This window comes from Centrocercus urophasianus, unplaced genomic scaffold (assembly GCF_019232065.1).
Source record: "Centrocercus urophasianus isolate 14NV4802_14NV808 unplaced genomic scaffold, USGS_Curo_1.0 seq_21, whole genome shotgun sequence".
Taxonomy (NCBI): domain Eukaryota; kingdom Metazoa; phylum Chordata; class Aves; order Galliformes; family Phasianidae; genus Centrocercus; species Centrocercus urophasianus.
This window is the reverse complement of record NW_024884767.1, coordinates 2,610,774-2,633,795: the sequence shown is the minus strand read 5'-3', so window position 1 is coordinate 2,633,795 and position 23,022 is coordinate 2,610,774. Positions and strand designations below refer to the sequence as shown.

Here is a 23,022-nt window from a genome sequence, read left to right as displayed (position 1 = left end):
TTTCCTGCAGATTTTTTTGTAATTTCATTCCTTTCTCATGCATTATCTCCAGAAAGAGGATGACAGTATAACATCCTGGTTTTCTGGTCTAATTTACCAGCTTTTTTTTTTGTGCAATCATATCAGCCAACATGTATCTTGTTTTATGAAAGATGTTTAATGACCAAATTTTGAATGCTCATCTACACATATATACATGCACACATAGATGTGCACATTCGCATATGCATATATGTAAATGGAGAAATGCATATAAGCACATAAACACATATATAATATATACAGTTTACTCCAAAAGTAATGCCTTCTATTTATTTCCATTGAAACCACAACAAAGAGCATAATAACACAGTTTGGTTCAGCAAGCATCGGTGAATGTCACTGGGTGCCAGCTTCTCTGCATGGAGTAGTTCAGACTGCCCCTCTGCTGCCATCTGTCACAGGGCAAGAAAATGAAACAGGATATTTGTGACAAGGTTCAGTCTCTAATTTCATATGACCAACATCTGATATGAAGATTGTAACACGATTATATTGGCCTCTGCCAAGAAAATAAAATAGGAAGCCTTGCTTTCAGAGCACCTCGCATAGATTGTAGATGCAGTTGCACCAAAGAAAGAAGATTCTGCGTTCTGTACCAGTGTATTTTTGTCACCAAACTGTCATTAATTACACGTTTGGAGGCTTTTCTTTGCTTCTATGCACGTCTAGTTGGGACCGACATGTGAGCATTGCTCTGCCTGTCCAGCTGAATCAGCAAACCTTTTCTAGAGTAGATTAAATGCAATTAGAGGTTAGTGCGGCTCCCAGATTCTTGCTACACAGCCCTCAGGCTGGAAGGTGGAGCTCTGCTGGGGTCAGTGTTTGGGGATCTTCACAGGCATGGGCTTGGGTGTTTGAGGTTTTTTTTACCCCATGCTATGCGGCTCTTTAAGAACCCTTCTCTAGCAAAACAGCCTCACAAATGGCATTTGTACTGTCAGCTCTGACATCTGGATGTGAATCTCTGCATTTGGCCTCTGAGAAAGAAATGAAACAGAGCTGACCCCACAAGTCAGGCATAATGGCATGTGACTGGAGCAGGCTCCAATGCCCTGTGAGCTCCGCAGTTTTGAAGCTTTTTGAAGGAAAATTTGTACAAGTCACTGAGATGAAATCTTGGTCAAAAAGAGACCAGAATTGTAGCTTATTTCATAGTTTTTAGTTCACAGTACCTAAGGGATGTTAAGGCCCTTGGAAGCCATAGAAGGGGACCAAAGCTGTTTAACGGCCTGGTAGCACATGTGACCGAGAAATTGCAGTTATACCATGGTACAGACTGAGTATCTGAGAAGAGGCGAGCACTGACTTTCCAGAGCAGTCCTTTGTAGATCCTCCTGTTTGCTTTTCTTCCCTGTGGGGCAAGGGAAGCTAATGTCAACAACCAAGGGGAAAAGCACACCAAAGTACATTAGCACACCAAAGGGAAAAGCCGTCCTTTTTAGGCAACCCTTTCAACTGGGAATGCGTTGTTTCCCCTGATGTTCGGTTCTTCACTGTAGGCCACGGTTCTCACATCCGCGTTTGCAATGAATAGAGCTTGCAGTGGAAATTTTCCTGTTGTCTTGACAAGCAGTCTGTCACTGTACTCTCTAGGACAAATACCTGGTGTGAAAACATCAGTGAGGCTTTAACTGAAAAATTGCTTAAGAACGGCTATAGTATGTCAGGGCAAAAGTTAATCTTGCCTGGCATCCAAGGATCGTCTGCAGTAATTACTTAGGGAAATAACAGATATTAAAATAAAGAAATAAATAAAACAGCAGGAGTAATGCATTCCTTCTCTGGCTCACCTTTCCAACATCTCAGGTTGCACAAGAATGAGATCTTACTAGGAGATCCCTATCTGTAGCCTATAATGTTCTTTCCATCCCTCAGGGTATGACAACCCCCCACGATAAGTGATGCTTCTCTTGGAAGTGTGGGTGTGAGTTGGATGTCGCTGACTGGAGGGCGTTCAGAGCCTCTGCAAATGCGATCTGAGAACCAGAGTTTACTGCTGTGGAGCTCAAACAGCCTGCATAATGCTGAGGACATCACAGGGCAAATGAAAGCCCTGCTTTTACTATGGAGATGACTGTAGCAATGCTGATTCTTACAATTAACTCGATTGAGTGGTGCTTGCGAAACATATCAGCTCTATCTGCTTGCCATTTATTTAAACTAACCTACTTTGGTATCTTTGAAATCCCCATTCAGCCTAGTGGTAATGCAGATATTCTTGCTATTGGCTAAGAAGAGGTATTGCTTTGTCTGACATAATCCGAATCAAAACACTTCCTTTGTTAACAGAAGTTCCTAATTCAGAGATTGTGAAGAAAATCTGTGTTGTTTTTTTTTTTAATTTTATTTTTTTTTCCCCATGAAATCTGCACAGCTTTAATTTACATGAAGAGCTTACCAAAAAGCCAGCATGTCAGGATGTCAGGACAGTGCAATTAAAAACTGCATTGATTTTTTGAGATTGTTTTGTGTTATACTCCAATGAAATGAAATGCATCCTCAGGCTTTTTATTCTCTGTATCTCTGTGTGAACTAAACCCACGTCTGTGCTAAATGTGGATTTCCACACATCCTTTTGCTTAATATGTGCTTATGTGGCAACTTAATTTTGTAATGCAGGCTGCAGGTATTTCCTGGATATAGATTATTCAGTCACATCTTCATTCATCTGAATATATCTGAAACTAAAATATGATGTACTTTGTTCCTGTAATAGATATGTGAACTGCACACTCTGCAAGCTGTTTTGCATGCACAACTTAAGTGAATTGTATCTACCAGGATATGTTCTGCCTTATGATTCCATTAGATGGTTGCATATTGTCCAGTTAATTCTATGTTATGTCACTCTGAAACTAATGCCTCCTATTTTTTTTCCCCTGGAAAATACAGCAAAGAGCACAATGACACTACTTGTGAGAGCAAATTATCAGATACGAAACACTGTTTTTCAATGGTCACACCATGAGCTGTGTATTTTCATCAGCAATGAACAAGAACCTGCATGCCATGCTCTTAACAACCTGCACCATCAGAGGTGACCCACTGTCACTGTCACTTTGCTGAAATACACCACCCATAGCCTCACTGTGCTCACATCCATGGTTCAGTGTCAGTGGGCGCCATTTTTTCTGCATGGAGAAATTCAGTAACACACCTCTGCTCCATATGCACTTCCATGTCAGACGCTGCTTTGTTGGACTGCCCCTCTGCTGTCTGTGTGTCACACAGCAACGAGATCTGTATTTTACATTTTCTGATATTTACTGAGATGGTTACAACTAGTTCCTCATCAGAATATTAAACCGAGACCGTTTGGAGGAGCTCAGGAGTTCCTGTGTGGTTGTTTGGGTTTTTTTTTTTTTTTTTCTTTCCTTCTGTGTTTTGATTGTATTTGTTTCCTCAACTTAATATCCTGTGCCATTCTCTGAGTGGCCCAGAGTGGAAATGGAGCTATTATTTTCCTTTATATTTACATCAATGAAAATCTCAAAAGCACTGTTAAGAATTATTGTGGAAAGTCTGCACTGCCCTTCACACCTTCAGAACAGAAGAAATGTCATCTTCACATTTTACACATAAAACCTCACAGTGGACACAGACAAGCCTTCCATGTAACTGAGCATTGCAAAAGTCAGGCCATTAAGCCAGCCATGTGTAGAAGCTGTTTTGAGAAGTCTTTCATAAGAAAGAAAATGATGGCAAAGGCCTTTTGCACTGAGAGCATGCTTATAGTTGAGTGCGGACTGTTAGGAAGCTCTGCTTGAATACAGTGGATCATGTCTTTAATGATGCAGTCAGAAGAGTTTGGGCCTGCCATAGACAGAAAAAAAAACACTTTTCTGTCTGTCACAGAGTTATTATTAACATGCTATAGTTGAGGCCTTTGCAAAAACTTAGGGCTAGAAGTATAAAGGGATCACCCTGTACCATAACACATTCCTCTATGGTCAGAGTTCCTCTTCATCCCAGGGAGTCGTAGAATCACAGAATGGCTGGGGTTGGAAGGGACCTTAGAGTTTACTCAGTTCCCACCCCCTACCATGGGCTGGTTGCCCCCACCCAGCTGAGGCTGCCCATCCAACCCAGCCCTGAGCATCTCCAGGGATGAGGCACCCACAGCTCTCTGGGCAGCTGTGCCAGGGCCTCACGACACTCTGAGCAGAGTCCTCACAGAGCACAGCAATTCCACCTTAAAGCTAGCCATGTTTCTTGCCTTGCCTCTGAGATAGGAAGGTCTTTGGGAAGACCATGAAAATTTTATATAGCATAAAATTATTTATTTTCCAGTTTGAACTTATTTATGGCCCCACGCATTCTGTTCCTAAATTACAGCTGAAATAATGTTCTTTTTCTTCTCTGGCATTTTACCTGATATATTTATAGGCAGCAATTATATCTTTACTCAGCTGTGTTTTGCCAGGCCGACAAGGACAAGCTCCTTTAGCCTCCTCCATAAAGTAGGTTTCCCTTTCCTTTGCTCACCCCAATAAACGCTTGTCTCACTGTGCCCTGTATTAAGGCATTGCCAGTGGCTTGGAATTAAGGAGGAAATTGCCAGGGATATGTTGATACAAAGTGCTTGCTCCAGCTCACTCTGCACTCCATTGCCAAAACCAACAGTGTCAATCACAGCCCTTGAAAAGACCACCTAGAACAGTGTCTCTTATGGATTATATTGGTGGGCATCCACTTGTGCCACTAAGTGAAATGCCCCATGTAACCAGCTTCAGTCCTGGTTGTGCTTGTAGCAGAATTTCTAGATTTATCAAATGATTACGCTTTTTCCACTCCAGTAAACTTATCTAATTTTTTTCTAGGGCTGCCATAAGCTTACTTAGTTTGAAGTGCAGATTTGCAGTCACTGTTCAGCAGTATCTGCAAGGGTTAGACAGACAGTCTGGAGCTTTGAATATTCACTAATTTTTGGCATCTGACACCTGACTGACAAAAGATGTCTGTGCAAGTCTCTGTTGTCACTGCTGTAAAATAGCAAAGGGTAATTTTTTTTAAAAAGTAACTGCAATTTTTGACTCAAAGAGCAACTTTCAGATCATAATGTGAACTTGTGATATTCCCAAAAAGTAGACACTTTTTATATATTATAATAATAATAATATATAATAATGAAGCAACACTGGTTAGCAGTGAGGATTGAAAGTGTTGCCATTATTTAGATACTGTACCACAAACATCCACAAGCTTGAAAATGTTCATTGCTTGTTTTCCACTGAATTTAACCATTAGGAAGTTAACTAAATATTTGATTCAAGCTTTTCCAGCATTTCTCAATATTCTTAAGACCCTGCAATGTAAAAATACTTAAGAAAGCAGCGGGAAGCTTCGTATAGACAGACATCTGCACATTTGTGTGTTTATATGACTGTGGTAAGCTATCATTTGATGTTAAAGAATGTGACAGTGTACAGTGTCTGGAAATGGTTATGAAGAAGTCCTTTTCTGCTCTAGATATGTCACTATATGACAGTGTCATATATATGACAGTGAAGTGTGACGGTCCCTCTGAATGTCACTAGACTGTCTTCCACAGTGCCCCCTGAGCAGCAGAATGCTGTGACAGAGTGGAAGCAAAGGATCGCTAGCTCCCCCACCACCTCCATGCCACTCGGTGCCTTTCCAGAGGGCTGGAGGGAGCAAAGATGAACTCCTGCTCCCCAGAGCTTGAACTTCTGCCCTAGCCTCTAGACCTTCATCCTCCATAGAATTACTGATCTCTGCAGAGAGAATGTTTTGCCATTGGTTGCTGATTAATTCAATTAAATAAATGTTGAAAGAATCGTGCTTTTACAACTGATCCCCATATGTGTTTGATCTGGCTGCACCCACTTCTATGCCTTTGTGACTGAATATCCAAAGGAAACATGAGAGTCCTTGCAGTTAGAAGCAGATGTTTGATGGAAACAGTACTGTTGTAAAATTAAATCATCTTCTTAGAAGCAGTGATTTGGTGGATACTTTTTCAAGCAACATATAACAGCAATGAAAAAAGCATGCAGTGTGCTGTATCACTCTTACTATTTCTCTAGAAAAGTGGACGGCTTGTAAAAGACATTCTGAAGGACTCCAAGTGCAGACAGCATGATTTTTGGACCACAGGAAAGAGGGGGGACAGGACCAAGTACTCACAGCCAGATGGAGAAGGGGCCACTTTATGCTTTGCACCAGGATCCTTGCCAGAAATGGTGTGCTGCTGGTAATTCCATACAGCAGGCTGGCACTGGGCCTGTGCTCATTAGTCTGGCATTGCATCTGTTCTCTAATATAGCAGGATTCTTCAAGGATATGAAGGCACCACTAATATTTTTAATTTCAATGTGGCTGGGACAGTCAGATTAGCTGGGGAAACAGAATGTGAACTTCATCAAATTAACTGTGGGATAATCAGAATACAGATGTACATCCCACAGATAAAACAGATGGAATCTCACCTACCTGCCTATCTCAAGGTATTATAATTATCATGGTCTGATTCCTAGCTTTACCATTCCAGTAACTTTCATAATACTTCCTAAGCAAAAAGTTGAATCCTAAATTATAAGGTGTGATCAGATAATTCATCTTGAGTGATTTATAAAGAAGTGTGAGTGAGTCCAGGAAGCTTCTGTCTCCAAGACACGAATTACGAGTAGGATGACCGTGTGCTTTTTCTAAGCTTCTCTTAAATTCATTCCTTTTTGCTATATTTGCAAGAAAGGAAATTTCTTACATGAAGCTTGAAGTTTGTTTTCTTTTAATATCAAAAAGCAGTTTTTCTATGTTGTTTACACCTGTACTTGGTGGAGACTAAAAAAAACTTGGGAATTTCCAATAAGTCTCCTAGGTTTGCTTTAAAATACCAGCAGTTTTGAGGAGGCTGAGAGCACAAGAGCAGTCTCAGGGGAAATGTGGCATGAGTTGTAGGATGGATGAGCAAGCATTCACCACAGAAAACAATGAAGTTAACCTAGTACTTTAGGTAATGTGCTTTTTGTTATCCCGAGTCCTGCATCTGGCAGATCTTAGTGATTAGGCAACAGTTAGTACTGCTGCTGTGATGTATGATAGCGTGCACATGACCAGTGGGAACTAGTCCCAAAGCCTCCCTGTTCAAATGTCCTAATCTAATGATAAGTAGCTTAACTCCACAACATCCATTTACTTGAATGCCTGTTCACACACACACACACAAAAACAAACAAAAATAACCTAGCTTTTTGTATCCAGAAAATTAAAATAACCCCATATTCTGACAGACTCTGTAGGTTCAAATTATTCAGGAATAATTCAGGTTTACAATATTCAGGATATTAGGGAGAATTTCTTCTCAGAAAAAGTGGTGAGGCATTGGAATAGGTTGCCCAGGGAAGTGGTGGTCTCCTTCTCCCTGGAAGTGTTTAAGAAAAGGGTAGATGTAGTAGTTAGGCACGTGGTTTAATGCACAATATTGGAGGTAGGTAGATGGATGGACCAGCTGATCTTAGAGGTCTTTTCCAACGTTAATGATTCTATGATTCTGTGATTGATCAAGGTGGAGAGCCAGCTGCATTTAGCTAGATTGCATATGTTCTTTGAAAACTACTGTCATGTGGAGATTGCAAATAAGTGATGACTTAACAAAGAAAAAAGCAGCATTCCTTTTCTATACTGTTACACTATGTTATCAAAAAACATATTTGAAGTGAAAACATCCAGGATCCTGAACTCAAGACATTTTAATATACTCCACTGTAAAGAACACTGAAGAAGTCTACTCACAGTGAATGATCTGAATTCCATAAATGACAGCTGTTGTTGTGGCGCATTTGCCTTATCCATTCCTGCATCAAGGCTAGAATACCAAATTTTCTAACTTCTTTAGGCCAGACTGCGCGACCTTGAGTATGCTATGAATAATGTCCAAAGTATCGTTACCATTGTTATCCTGTGTCTCTGGAACACATTTCATTTCTAATACATGAGAGACACTTCAAAGACTGCAAAGATATTCTCTTTCTCCTTGCAAGCATTTATCAGCATTCTTCCCAGGGAATTAACAGACTCCAGGGGATTTCAGACGTCTTTGAATGGTCATGCTGCTTTTTCCACTGAAATACTCTGCCTATGGTTAAGATAGTACTATGACAACTTGTTATCTAGACATTGACCGTCTGGCACTTTAGATGGCCCCTACTTATACAGTTTCACATATTTCCAGATTGCTTTAACTAATGAAGTAGTATGGGAGGAAGTCAAGGAAATCTTGCTCTAAGTAGTGATAATAGACCGTATGGTTGTTATCGTTCTCATGCCATTGACTGTTGCTTCTTTTTGCCATTGCATTGGTGAAATTTCATTTGTGTGAGCAGCTTAACTTGGAGAGCAGTCTACTGAATCCATCTTGTCTTCATTCTATCAGCCTGAGGGGCTTTTTGTCCATGGAGAAACTTTATAGTCAGTAAAATAATGAAAACTGGAATTGAGACAAAATAGAGTAGGGCCATATCAGGGCAAGAAGTGGATTTTAATTTGACTTTTCTAGTTGAGGTCTCAAATCTGTAGCAGAGACCAAGTACTTTGCAGCCTTTTAGAATGGAAGATCTTTGAAGATTTTGAATACTTACAAGAAGCTAGGTGCACTTCAAGAGAAAGGCTGATGCTGCCTTTGCCTTCTTTAGATGCCCACTTCTGGTACTAGGACATATAAAAAGAAGCATGTCAGTGCTACCAGGATGAGTCAGAATACCAACACTCCTTGTGCAGTCAACAGGGAGATGAGTACTGAATATTAAGTGTTCTTTACTGTGCCAAGTGGGAAGCTGTCTAGAGCAAAAGAAATTGGACTCCTGTCTCTCTTGTAAGGAGCCTCTGAGACAGAGCCACACTTTGGGCGCCTTATTCCTGAGAGCTGCATCTTAGGTTGAACGAATATGCATCTGTATCTTGTTACTGTGTCACCTGTACCTAAACAGACCAGAATAGTTGCTTGGACTCCTAATTAAACTGTAAACATTTTATATATAGACATACTGATTTATGCGTCCACAGGATGGAACTGAATCTCATTCTTATGCCTCAACTCAGTTGCCTAAATGTAGGTGTTGATATGTGCATGGAAGACATGAGCTTCAGGATACTTGAGCTGGTCATCTTAAGTAGTCTTAAACCTCATCAGCTACACTGAGATACCAATCTTCCTGTTTTTAGGAAATGCTATGGAGGAGAGTGTGTGAGTATGTCTAGATTTCTCTTCATCCTTCATCATTCTTAGAAATAAGAAGTTTTCCGTTCATGAAGCTTGTCACACTTTCCCTGAAAATACATGCATTTTATTTCATTAAAAGGTACTTTTATAGTGGTTAGCAACAACTGCCAGATGGAACAGATCTCCACAAAGCAGGGACCTATTATGGCTTATATTTTGCAGTAGGTTTGTGCACAGATGTGAGTACTCCACTGATTTGGGCCTATTTATTTCAACACTGGATTGTTTAAATGGATTTTACTAATTCTGTTAGCTGTTTTAGGTGTCACTGATTACATGTACGTTTCCTTGCTGGGTGTTGCTGTATTAAATACAGGAAAATCTATAGAAAGACAGAGCCTTTAATGAAGAAGGCCCATTTTTCACTATTCAGCCCCAAGAGTTTGGTTTTCTGTCTGTCCTTGTGCACTATTGCCTCATTTCCTCCTTGTACAAGGTAACTCCTGTTAAGTTCCTCTCCTCCTAAGCCTTCCTTCCACTGTGAAGCTACATATGTGAGCAGCTAGCAGAACATGTTGCTGCAGCACGCTTCTTGTGGCACAGTGAGTGAAGTGAACCTTTAGCCTCACACAGTGGATGCTCCAATGTTAGAAAACTATCTTGAAAGCAGCTGCAGTAGTAAAGAAGGAAGAAGTTTTTTTATTAAAAAATGAAATTGGTACGTGACATAGTCTGCATTTGTTGCTGTTCTTCAGTGAGATGCTTTCTGAAGGCATCTTTTTGATTTGCAGAATATTATATTAAAATATAAATATAAGTGCTTTATCAGCTTTTAATTTTCCAGTGATTGATGAATTATGGTTAAGTATAACAAAATGGTGGTTAATATCAGAGTTTTAAATTGTGTCTAAGAATGAACAGGTTTAGAGAAATTTAAAGCTGACTACTTACCCGAGCCTTCAGATCCTCTCTTATAAACTACTTGCAATCTCTTTGTATCCCTGTTTAGGGAGACAGCTAATTCTATAACATGCAGTAATTGAAACCGTTGAAAACTTCTTGAATATGACTAATCATTACCAGTTTTTACTGATAACTCACTGACTGCCAGCCAAGATTTCATTAATTTCAATGCTGTTGCAGTTTTGTGATTTTTTGTTGTCAGCATTCCACATCAGAACATCACGTTGACCAGTAGGAGTTAACGATGTTCTGGTTCCATTTACTGTCTTTTGCGGACTCTGAGTATCTGATGGGAGGTGAGAAGGCGGCATCCGCTGAGGACCTGGCGGGAAGAGGCGCTGGGTGGGAGCTCCGGACAGGACCCGAGCGTCTCTCCCTCTGGCCCCGGCTCGGCCATCTCAGTTCGCCGCGGAGAAGAGCAGTGCTCTCGCTCGCAGTGCCGTGGCTTGACTGGCATTTTGACCATTCTCGTCTCTGTCGTTTTGTTTTAGTTAGACTCAGTAAATTACCGTTCCTCCTCAGACCGTTGCCGCTGTGTTTTCTCTTCGCTAAAACTATCGGCCAGCTCTCTGCCCTTCCCCCTCTCCCGGAGCGCACGTGGCCCGGGGCCGGCCGGATCGCGGCAACCCGTTGGTAAGCGGTTTTTTCTCTCTCTTCTTCCCGGGGCCGGTGCCCCCTGTCACGGACTGATATCTGAGGATAACCCCGTGACAAATGCAAAAGCATTTGTCCACACCTATCATTTTCCCCCGGGGTCTTCTTAGGCTGAAATTGAATCTGACTGCTATTATTTTGCCTGTAGCTGAGGATGAAGATTTCCTCTGTGAATTTTTGGGTAACGTACCCAATCCAGGGGCCGTACGCCTTACCTGGTGATGTCGTTGTGTACCGTGCTGGCTCCGTGCCACAGCTGCCATCACATGAGGACACTGTCATGAAGCAGCATGTTCCTGACTGCAGGCACCCATTGCACGTGGCAAAGAAGGGGCTGCCATGCTTAATGGAATTCAGCGCTACGGAGAATCCTGCCCAGCTAGAAGTGTGTTCGCCCGTGATCAGCAAGTACAGATTGTTGGGTGTCTGAAGTGGAGATACGCAATGGATACATCTTCCAAAAGATGAGCTGAGCATTTGCTCACTCATTATGCAGTCTTGCAGGTCTGGCTGTTTTGGGGTTTTTTTGCACTCTGAGACAATTCAGACAAAAGACGAAGACCAACTTTTGACATGATTTGGTGGTGACAGGACGAGGATGGTTTTAAACTAATTAAAAAAAAATGTAATGGGGATTTAGATTAGATATAAAGAAGAAATTCTTTAGAGAGAGGGCAGTGAAGCCCTGGCATGAGCTGCCCAGTGAAGCTGTGGACATCCCATCCCTGAGGTGCTCAGGGCCAGATTGGATGGGTCCCTGGGCAGCCTGATCTGACAGGCAGCAACTAGCCAGCGTCAGGGGGGAATGGAACTGGGCAGGCCTTAAGGTTCCTTCTAACTCAACTATTCTGTGCTTGTATGACTCTGTTCCATCATTTCAAGAGAGACATATGTGAGCAGTGCAGATCAGCCTGACCAAAGTCAAAGAAATTGTGTGCATATTGGCTTTGTATGTGCTTCTGCACATTCAGTGAACACTTCAGGTTGCCATTTTTGTCTTAAGTGTTGGTGAGAAGCAGAAGCGCAGCCGCTGTAAACTTTTATCTATTCAAATAGCTAAGGTACTAACATTTTAGGTATATCCCTCCAAAAAATGTGCCTACCTCTAACCAGAAGTTGATCTTGCACCATATCCATGGCTGGAGCAGGTCTAAAGAAGGGCAACAAGGCTTGTGAAGGGCCTGCAGAATATGCCCTACAAGGAGAGACTGAAGGAACTGGGCTGTGTAGTCTGGGGAAGAGGAGGCTGAAAGGAGACCTTATTGCTCTCTTCTAATAGCCGAAAGGTGCTTACAGCGAGAGCAGGCTGGTCTCTTCTCACTGGTGACAGGTGGCAGGATGAGGGGAAATGGCCTCAACTTGTGCCGGGGAGGTTTAGGTTGGATATCAGGAAAAACTTCCTTACAGAAAGGGTTGTTAAGCACTGGTTGTTAAGCACCTGAGGGAGGTGGCTGAGTCACCATCCCTGAATGTGTTTTAAAACCGTTTGGATGTGGTGCTCAGGGACATGATTTAGTGGAGGGTTGTTAGAGTTAGGGTGGTATGGTTAGGTTGTGGTTGGACTTGATGAACTTTAACGTTTTTTGTAAACCAAGCTATTCTATGATTCTATGATCTATATCCATAAATTGAAGAAAATAAAGAATGAATCAATCCATTATCAGTTTACCTTTCATCCTGCTTGTATGACATGGTTACAGAATTGGTGAGCACAGAGTAAAGTTTGCCTCTATTTGAAGGAAATCAAATATCTCTGAAACATCTTTGTGCATGGCAGCTCAGTGCATAACACTCTTCTTCTGATGGCCATCGCCCCACAGAAATAGTTGCTAAGGGGAGGATTTTTCTCCATGACATTAATGTGACCTTGACAAAGGAGGAAGGCCGTGTGTGGGGTGCTCCGCTTGTGTACTCAGAAGGTAAAGCTTCTTTGTTCCAACACTGAACTCTAGTCCCTGTGCTTGCACAGACTGGGGGAGATGGGAATGCTGTCTCCCAGTGGAGTAGTGCTCGTAGTCGTCTGGCTAATGCAGCTGTTTTGTTTCACCGGTGACAGAGAAAAGAGCAGGTTTGTGTCAGGAGGTTTGTGCAAAGCTCTAATGACGAGTGGTTGAGATACTCACGAGCAGGTCTGCGGAGCCCCTGAGGAGTCTCATAGCTTTTGCATCTCCAAGGCACAGATTGTGGTGGGTACACCCCCACGGGCTTTGCGTGGGATCTTTAAAATCAAAGCCCCATTGTTATCCAGACTTTCTAAATCAACAAAACTCTCAACCAATGAGAATTGTCTGTTGTTTGCTAGCAGCCAAAAATAAGTAGATAAAAATACTCCAGACAGGCAGCATTTTTCCCTCTCAGAGTAAATATGCCTCGGATATTTATTTCTGGGAATAAGGAAAGAACAGTGCATTTTCACTCCACTTTCCGCATGTGACCCCCCTAGTCTTCTCAGGCTCAGGCTGATGTGCTCTAGGGGGAGCCACATCTGCCCTTGCTCTCCGAAATGGAGGTCATCAGGCTGCCAGGCTTTCCAGGAAAGAGGGAGTGGCCACAGAGCGTGGAGTCACAGAGCGTGGACCACCTGGAAAGCAGCATGCAGCTGTCACTTGTCCTACCTTTGGGCAGTCTGCAGTGAGGGATGCTGAACAGGTTTTGAGCTCTCACCTGAACTCGCTTGGAGGAATGGAAGGGCAGGCAAGTAACATGCATGTGCTGCTATGAAAGAAGGCAATAGCATTTCTGTATTTTTGTTGATAGTTCTGATATCTAGATTTGAGGTATATAGGTGCCTGAGTCTGCTTAGAGACAGGGGCTGCTTGGAAAGCTCAGCTAGTGACCCAGGTTCTGACCAAGAGCACCCTGCAGCTCTGATGTGTTTCTAGCTCTGAGAAAGACACAGGAAAAAAAGATTACACTTCTTCCTGCACTAGACAGAAAGCCTATGAATAATGCTGTCCCTAGTTGAAGACTGAAAAAAAAATCCTAGTCTTGAAAAGTGAAGTTGGGAAATAACTATCTTTTATTTCAAGAAACAGGGTAATTAAAATTATAGGTATAAAACACAGATAAGCCTGAGCCCTCTATATAAAACTTCTAGTATTTTATGCCTCCTTTTCTATTTCAGGTCTTCATTTGCCTAATTACTACTCAGAGCCTGGCAGAGAATTTCCCTGCAGCGCTCAGCTCTGCTGACTGCAGAGACCCTACCTGGCACACTGAGTTAGTGCGTCAGCATTCTAGGTAGAAATGAATGAAAAATCAATCAGGGCAGCTGCAGTGGTAGCATATACAACTGTAACCTACTTTGTGCATGGTTTTGTTGTGTTTTTAGTCATCTCTTAACGTGGTAAGTGGATTCAGAATAAAATAGACCTTTCTAATCAGCTGCAGAAATAATCTGCCATTTTTATTGCTTGGCTTAAGCAAACTTGCCACCCTTTCTGCTAAGTTAACTTGCAGCCTTGTCTGAAATGCCAGAACCAACAAGGAGATGTTTTTTGCCTTAAAAACCTTTCACCAGCAGCTTGCATAATACCACAAATACAGACTTAATGACGGCTCTAGTTGTTTTTACTGTATTTGTTGACCAGATCTGGAGTGGGTCTGGAAATGCAAAAGTGCACTAGGATGTTTTTTGAAACACTGCTGTAGCTTACATAGGGTCTTGCAAGGAATTTGTATTATGGCTGTGTGTAAATGCTTTTATTCTTTCATGCTGCATTTTTGCATAGCTTTTTCTATTGCAAGTTTCAATTAATGGAAGTCCACGATAACAAGGTCCAACCTTCATGCCTAAAGAATTTCTTCCTACTGTCACACCCTCATCTCAGTGGGCAAAATATGTTCCAGATCCCTTTAAAGACCATTGCTGTAACAAGTTGTGCAGAGCAATTCCATAAAGGGCTCAAAAAATTGACGAGTCTTTCTGTTATGTGATGCCCATACAGTGAACAAGATACTTGTGACTATGAAGATGACAAGTCTACTCTTTCTGGTGCTGATTTCTGTCTGCTGGGCAGAACCTCATCCTGACAACTCAAGCCTAGAGCATGAGAGGATTATTCACATCCAAGGTAAGGAAATACATTAGAAAATACCTGTGCCTTGGGGAGACAGAATGATATGCTTAGTGATCTTTTATTTTTATTTTGCTGCATGTTTTTAAAATATTGCTACTGTTTTAACCAGACCAGACCCTTTATTTTCTGGTTTAGTATTACTCGTAAGAAAAGGTTTTTTTTTTTTAAAAAAGTAAGTTACACTGTTTTATAGCACTTAATCTCAACCTTGGAAAAACTAGTGAGTTAAGAACAGCCTGCTTTAAGATAAGGAAACAAAGCATGCACCCTAAAGTAATACCTGCAAATGGGCTGAAATATCTTTACATTTCTGTGGAATATGCTTGATTTTAAGAAGACTGTCATGTACAATGCTTCATAGAAAATTTTTGCTGTTTATTTTTTTAAAAGGTTTAGCACATCTGAGATCATAACCGGGAAATTTAAACATCAGGAAAAATAAAAGTAGCTTACCCAGAAAGAAATGTGTCTTTCTTCATACCTTTAATTCACACCAAGTATTATATAGTGCCCTTCTGTGTAATCCTGCTTAGTTCGTGCTTGAATCCTACAGCTTATAGCTGTAGCAGGATTTGAGTCTGCAGTACAATGCAGCTGTTTTCTCAGTCTCAGCTTCAGTCACTGAAGGCCATCCTGTGTAAGAAAAGCACAGAGATTTATGCAGGAGGGACATGCAGATCTAGCAGGAATTTTCCTGCCTTCATCTGTATGTTCACTGAGGGTGAAATTAATACTGCAAAATTAAGAAACATGGCACAACTTCCCCACCCCCAAATTTGATTCCTTTCTCACAACAGCTGGCAGACGGTTTTATTTGAGCTTCTATGTAAATATAAATTATCAAGTTAGAGCAGATACTAAGAAAACCTGAACGTTTAGAAGTTCCCTGGAAAGTCACAGAAGTCAAAGGCACTCAGCACTTATTAAAACAGGCTGTCAAGGTCAGATCAAGAATAAAAGATTGCTGTTTTTACCCTAAGGAAGCTCACAACACGAAAGTCAAATAATGTGTACATCAAAAGGAAGAGATATCAAAAGGAAGAGATATCACCACTATGAGATCATGAATGTTCCCCAGGGTAAACTTCAAATTTGCCACCTATGTCTGATAAATATGCTGTTTGTCTTTCCATGTAGAATGCAGGTTTTGTTTCGTTTTTATTTTTAATCTCTAAAATTTTGGAAATTTCATCTGAAATTTTTGGAAGAATAAATTGTTGGAAATAATTAAACCAAATAATTTTCCTTAATCTATGTCTCTCAAACTTACTTAGCCAGCAGTTTATTCTAGTTCAATTTTCAAGTCATACATGTTTCTTAGTGCTAGTCCTTCAGGGTGTGTACCATGCAGGCTGTAAGTATTAAATAGTTTACAGATGCAGAAAATTTAAGATGGGCTATTATCCCTATCCATGAAAGCTCAACTTTTCTGAGCCTCAAGAGTGCTTGCCTTCAAAGAAAGCTACATTAAAATCAAACTCTGTTATGAGCACTACTCATCAGCTGATTTTATGCTCTGAAACACAGACCAAAAGGAATTAAGCTGTTCAGAACTTGATATTTCACTACTAAACTGTATTTCAATCCTCTCTGTATTGTGGAATCACAATCTGACTTGAGACTCCACACTGCCCAGTGCTCATTAATACGCACACTGATCTACACCTGGAAATAAGCTGCTAATCAGGAAAATCTGTGGAACACATGTTGCACATTCAAAACAAAGGGTATTTGATATTACAGTAAGGTCTGTAATGTTCAGTAGGTGAAATCCAAGAGATCCTGATCTAAACTCTTCCTGGACTGCATGCATTGCAATGCTTTGGAATGACGAAAGGTGCAGAAAAATGTTCTGTAATCTTAAGTACGCTGAACAGAAAGGGATCTCTTGAGGCAGTGAACTGAAACGTCTCCTATTATCTTTTTTTTTAACATCCTATGACATCCCATTGGCTATTATTTTTAAACAAGCTAGGTTTCAAGTCTTATTACTTGGCAGTTTTAGATCCCATTCTGTCATGAGAAACATTCTTCCAATTTCTACATGCTTGCTTACAACCACTGAATAGTCTTATGCTTCTCCCAATACAGTTCTTTGCCTGCAAATAATTATTTTTAGTCTTTGATACTCACTTTAAGACAATATGAGATACTATTGTGTCTCCTCACAGCTATCAGAGTGAAAAAACTGTTTCAGATCCTTCCCTAGTGTATAACCTCCAATTGCCCACTAATTTTATCTGTTCATCTAAATACTTGTTGCCTGTATTCAAACATCGAGAGTATGCCCAGCCAGGATTTCATTCCAGATAAGATGTTAGGCTAGTAGTACTATTTCTACTTACTTGCTAAACATCCTTTATCCTTTAGACTTTGACTGAAATCTGACTTCTTCCTGGCCATGCTATAGTGTTTATTGGTAGTCATTGATATATTTTTTTTTTTAGTTGTTCTTCCTTATTTCTTCATCGCAGTTAACAAGTGCAAGGTTTGTATCAGTAATTCTGTCTCCTGGACTGCATGGCCAGCGGGCAAGAGAGGTTATTATCCCCCTCTACTCTGCACTTGTCTGGACTACTGCATCCAGGTCTTGACTGCAGCAAAAGTAAAATGTGGAGCTGCTGAAGTGAATCCACAGGAGGCCACAAGGATGATCAGAGGGGTGGACCTCTCCTACATACAAAGAAAGGCTGAGTGAACTGGGTCTATTTAGCCTTGAGAAAAGAAGACTGAGAGGGGACCTGATCCAGGTCTGTAAATATCTAAGGTGTGGGGGCAGAATGGCGAGGCCGGACTCTTTTCAGTGGTGAGTGGAGACAGGACAAGGGGAAACGGCCGGAAACTGCAGCATAGGAAGTACTGCACCAATGTGCACAAGAACTTCTTTACAGTGAGGTGACGGAGCACTGGAACAGGCTGCCCAGGGAGGTGGTGGAGTCTCCTTCTCTGGAGATGTTCAAGACCTGCCTGGATGCCGACCTGTGCGACCTGCTGTAGGGAACCTGCTTTGGCAGGGGGTTGGACTCGATGAGCTCTGGAGGTCCCTTCCAACCTCTACAATTCTGTGATTCTGTGAGATCCCACTATGGCCTTCCAGTACTTGAAGGGAGCTTACAAATAGGAGGGAGACTGACTTTTTATTTGTGCAGAAGGTGAAAGGACAAGTGGGAATGGCTTTAAACTAAAAGAGGAGAAAATCAGATTAAATGACAGGGGAATTTTTTATGCTGAAGGTTTTGAGGAATCTTGGTGCAGGCTGCCCAGAGAAGCTCCATCCCTGGAGGTGTCCAAAGACAGGAGGGATGGAGATCAGGACAACCTCATCTGGTGAATGGAAACCGTAAAAAAATATAGATTTTACATTTGGTATTGAATGCTATCATTCTTTGTCCATCTTTTTTCTGTCCTCACATATTCCACATATTGTTCTTCCTTCAGTGATGCTAAATATGCTATTTGAAAATGTTACTTATTCAGTAGCCCTCTTTACTCTAGAGATGAAATTAATACAAATATTAAAGAATCTAAAAAATTGTACAGGAGAGGGTTGACAGATATTTTTATAGGCCTGTCATTTCTGCTTCAGCCCAAGCAGTGACATTCTCCCCTCTATTAAATTCCTGCATAAGTAAGAGTAAACATTTGTGTTCTTCATCCTGCTTTTTTTTTTTTCATATTTCCCATATCACTTGCTTCCATAAAATCCAAGAGATAAGTACATCTTGTTTTCCTGTCCATAAATGTTTATTTTTATTATATAATTGATACCAAATTATGCTGACACCCGCTGGTAAATATACACTGCATTTTATTCTGTCTTCCAGGTGATGTACTCTAATCATAAATCTTCAATAACTGTTTCTCTTTAGAAGTTTTCCTAGGGTTCTATTTACTGATGAGATCAGACTAATCAGCTTGTCGACAGTTAAATTACTTTCCTTATACGTTATGTTGCTGTCATCTGCAAACTGGCACCATTCTAATAGTGATAGACTAGCTAATACCTCTGCCTTCAAATCTGTAATACCAACTGCTAGTAGCAATGCCCATCCTTCAGGCTGAGTTTTCCCACACTTTCCATTGAAGACATTATATTTTCTGAATTCAGCTTTCATTTTAATGTTCTTATTATACACAGGTGCACTCACGTACTTTTAACAACATCCAGCTTTTTGAGCATCAAAGCCACCCTTATAAAACCAGAAGATATCTTACTATAACACATTCTGTTGCATTCCACTTCCAGCTGTGTAGTCACTCCACACTCCAAAACGGACCCATACCTGTTTAGAAGACATCTTCCACCTCTGCAATATCTTTTATAGTCTTTCCCAACATGTTTTAGATCAGCGTACACTAATGACACCCCTCCACTTTCATTATCCTTAAGAGGCAATAAAAAATTGATACCATATACTATTCCAGCTGCTATTTCGGAATACTTCTAACTGCTACAGAAATTCTCCATCAGGAGCCAGAATATCTGGCTAGTTAAACAATTAGTATAAAAACTCCCTTTGTTTCCTAGGCCTAGAATACACAGACAAATGCAAGAAGTATCCCAAAAATCATTCTCAGAGAGTAGCGGTCAGTGGCTCAGTGCCCAAGAGGAGACAGGTGACAAGGGCTGTTCCTCAGAGACCGCTGCTGGGTCTGGTGCCCTTTAACATCCTTGTAGGCGACACGGACAGTGGGATTGAGCACGCCCTCAGCAAGTTTGCAGACGACACCAAGCTGAGTGGCGCAGCTGACACGCCAGAGGGAAGGGATGCCATCCAGAGGGGACTGGGCAGGCCCGAGGGATGAGTCCAGGCCAACCTCATGAAGTTCAGCAAAACCATGAGCAAGGTCCTGCGCTTGGCTGGATCAGATCCTGGGCAGCCTGACGATGCTGTGCATGTCCCTGTTTGTTGCAGGGGACTTGGAATAGGTGACCTTTAAAAGTCCCTTGCAACTCTGAGGAATCTCTGATGATTCCATAAGAAATTCTTTGCCACGGGGGTGGTGAGACACTGGAACAGGTTGCCCAGAGAGGCTGTGGATGCCCCTTCTCTGGAGGCGTTCTAGGCCAGGCTGGATGGAGCTCTGAGCAACCTGGTCTAGAGGGAGGTGTCTCTGCCTATAGCAGGAGGGTTGGAACCAGGTGGTCATGAAGGTCCCTTCCAACCCAAACCGTCCTGTGATTCCGTGATCTGCCTGTCCGCTGGGGCTCAGGAGGCTGTGATCCAAAATGCTCAGTAAGGAGTATCTGTGCCAGCACAGGGATGTTGCTGACCTATGCTTGCCCTCAGTGCTGTGTCCATGGGCAGTAGGGCTGGGCGGTATTACCAGCAGTCAGTGGCACTCTTTGGTGTTCAGCTTTCTTTGTGTTGAAAATATGCTTGATGCGTTCAGTCCAGACAATTTTGGAGTACGACTGAAAACGTCTTTCCTTTGGGCTACAGTTCACTATTTCAGGCACAACGGTGTTCAGAAAAGAACTCCTTACCAGAAAATGAGGTGGAAAGAAGTCATTACTTTAGAATCACCCTCTCTCGTGCTGCAAGAGAACGAGAGAAAGCCAGCGCACGCTTTTGTTCTAATAAAAGCAAACATATTCATCCTAGAAATAATGATATTGAGCAGTCACCATAATATTGTGTTGGGGGATATTGTTTAATGAGACCTGTTGGTGATAGTGGGATGGTGGAACTGAATGATCTTGTAGGTCTTTTCCGGCTTTCTGGATTCTGTTTCCTTCCGGCCTTGTTTTTTTGTGGAGTTCGGGATGGCTTCCTGCTCGTTTCCCGTGCTGTAGCCATGCCATCCCTGTGCGCAGTCATGGCACAGGTGTCTTGGTGCCTTGGCCGGATCCCCCTCAGTTTACAGCTGCTCTGGAGCTACTTGGGACGTGCTGGTATGCAGAGAAAAGTCTCTGTTTCCTTCCCCATCTTCTCAGGATTTTGCCGTCTCTCGGCTCCTGGGAAGATACTCCTGCAGGTAGCGGTGTTTGGTGTGTTTCAGGTATGTCTTCATCAGGGCAGGGTTTGCCTTCAGTTGGCAGAGCAGCTTGCAGCGTTTGCAGGAGCGGTTCTGGCAGTATGTCTCTGGGGCAGCTGAGAGTATCTTCTCCTGGCTCTTCTCCTGGAAATGACAGAGAAGGGGCCGTGATGAAAAGGGCAGGGGCCTTGGGGGCCTGAGATCTCTGCATCTGGGCCGTGCCTCTTCCTGAGAAACTCGGGCACGGTCTGGCTTGCCTGATCTCCATGACTCACCTCTCTGCGGCCCCTCCTGACTGTTCTCCACAGGTAAATCACCATGAGGAAAAGGCCCAGCTCTGTGCCCTTCTCGTAGAGCGCTTCCACGAATCCCAGTGGATCCAGGTGCTCAAAGAAAGAGCAAAGCTGGTTCAGGCGGTAGTAGTAGGGTAGGTAGTAGTTCCAGCTTGCCTTGCCAATGCCCGGCTTCTCCATGTCCTGGGGATCCACATCCCACATGACCGTGGCCCAGGAAGGGCGTCCGGAATGGGCAAGGCTGCCGGAGAACAGGAAGGGCAAGCAGAAGACGAGGAGTATGGAAAACCTCGGGCTGAGCATTGCACCTTCCTTCAACTTGCTCTCTGGCCGTCACTCTGACCTGAGCTCAATCAAGCCACCAGCAGCACCAGCGTCTGCACAGCAACTGAGTGGCAGCAGCAGCACCAGTGGCTGGGTGACCTCGAAGGCTTTGTGACATCACTGACATCACAACTGGGAGGGTTCTTAGCAGGGAAGCAGGGCGTGGCGAGCCGGATTTCATGGCTTGCTTCTCCCATGGCTGTAGCCCCACAGGGATGGAGCTACAGCATCACTGGATAAAGCAAGAGAATCCCAGAATCGTAGAATCATGGAATGGCCGGATTGAAAAGGACCACAGCGATCATCTATTGTCAACCCCCCTGCTGTGTGCAGGGTCACCAACCACCAGACCAAGCTGCCCAGAGCCACATCCCCGGCCTTGAATGCCTCCAGGGATGGGGCACCCACAGCCTCCTTGGGCAACCTGTTCCAGTGCTTCACCACCCTGAGTGAAAAGCTTCCTCCTAATATCTAACCTGCACCTCCCCCTGTCTCAGTTTAAAGCCATTTCCCCTTGTCCTGTCACTATCCACCCTTGTACATAGCCATTACCCCTCCTGTTTATATGCTCCCTTCAAGTACTGGAAGGCCCCAGTGAGGTCTCCTCGGTGCCTTCTCTTCTCTAAGCTAAACAAGACCGGTTCCCTGAACCTTTCTTCATAGGAGAGGTGCTGCAGCCCTCTGATCATCTCAGTGGCCCTCCTCTGGACTCCTCTGAGAGCTCAGAGTCTTTCTTGTGCTGGGGGCCCCAGGCCTGGAAGCAGTACTCCTCCAGATGGGGCCTCACAAGAGCCGAGTAGATGGGGACAACTACCTCCCTCTCCCTGCTGGCCACCCCTCTTCCAGTGCAGCCCAGCATAGAGTTGGCCTTCCGGGATACAAGCGCACACTGCTGGCTCGTGTCCAGCTTCTTGTCTACCAGGACCCCCAAGTCCTTCCCCACACGGCTGCTCTCAAGAGGTTCTTCGCCCAGTCTCTGTGAACACCTGGGATTGCCCCGACCCACGTGCAACACCTTTCACGTGGGCCCACTTCTCCAGCCTGTCCGTGTCCCTCTGGACGGCTTCCCTTTCCTCCAGCGTACAGACTGCACCGCTCAGCTTGCTGTCATCAGTGCTGAGAGTGCGCTCAGAGCCATCGTCTGTGTCGCTGATAAACACGTTGAAAAGCAACAACGCCTGAGGGATGCCGCTTGTGACCTGCCACCCTGACACAGAGCCACTGATCACAACCCTTTGGCTGCGACCAGCCAACAAATTCTTATCCACCAAACTGTCCATCCTTCACACCCATGCCTCTCCAATTTGGACAGAAGGATGTGGTGAGGGGCCATGTCAAAGGCTTTGCAGAAGTCCAGGTAGATGACATCCGTTGCCCTTCCCACGACAACCGATGCCATCACTCCATCACAGAAGGCCGCCAGATTGGTCAGGCAAGATCTGCCCTTGGTGAGGCCATGCTGGTTGTCTCGGATCACCTCTTTATCTCATATGAGCCTTAACATAGC

The 23,022-nt window shown here is 43.1% G+C and overlaps 1 protein-coding gene across 1 annotated transcript in view; it reads left to right on the top strand.

Annotated features, from left to right (window-relative positions):
• The window catches only part of HAPLN1 (hyaluronan and proteoglycan link protein 1), a 64,284-nt gene that overhangs the window by 16,517 nt on the left and 24,745 nt on the right, over positions 1 to 23,022 (top strand). Inside the window, exon 2 of the mRNA XM_042822973.1 lies at positions 14,788 to 14,913. Coding sequence (XP_042678907.1) covers positions 14,808 to 14,913 — 106 coding nt within the window. The 5' untranslated portion in view covers positions 14,788 to 14,807. The remainder of the gene's footprint in view (positions 1 to 14,787; positions 14,914 to 23,022) is intronic.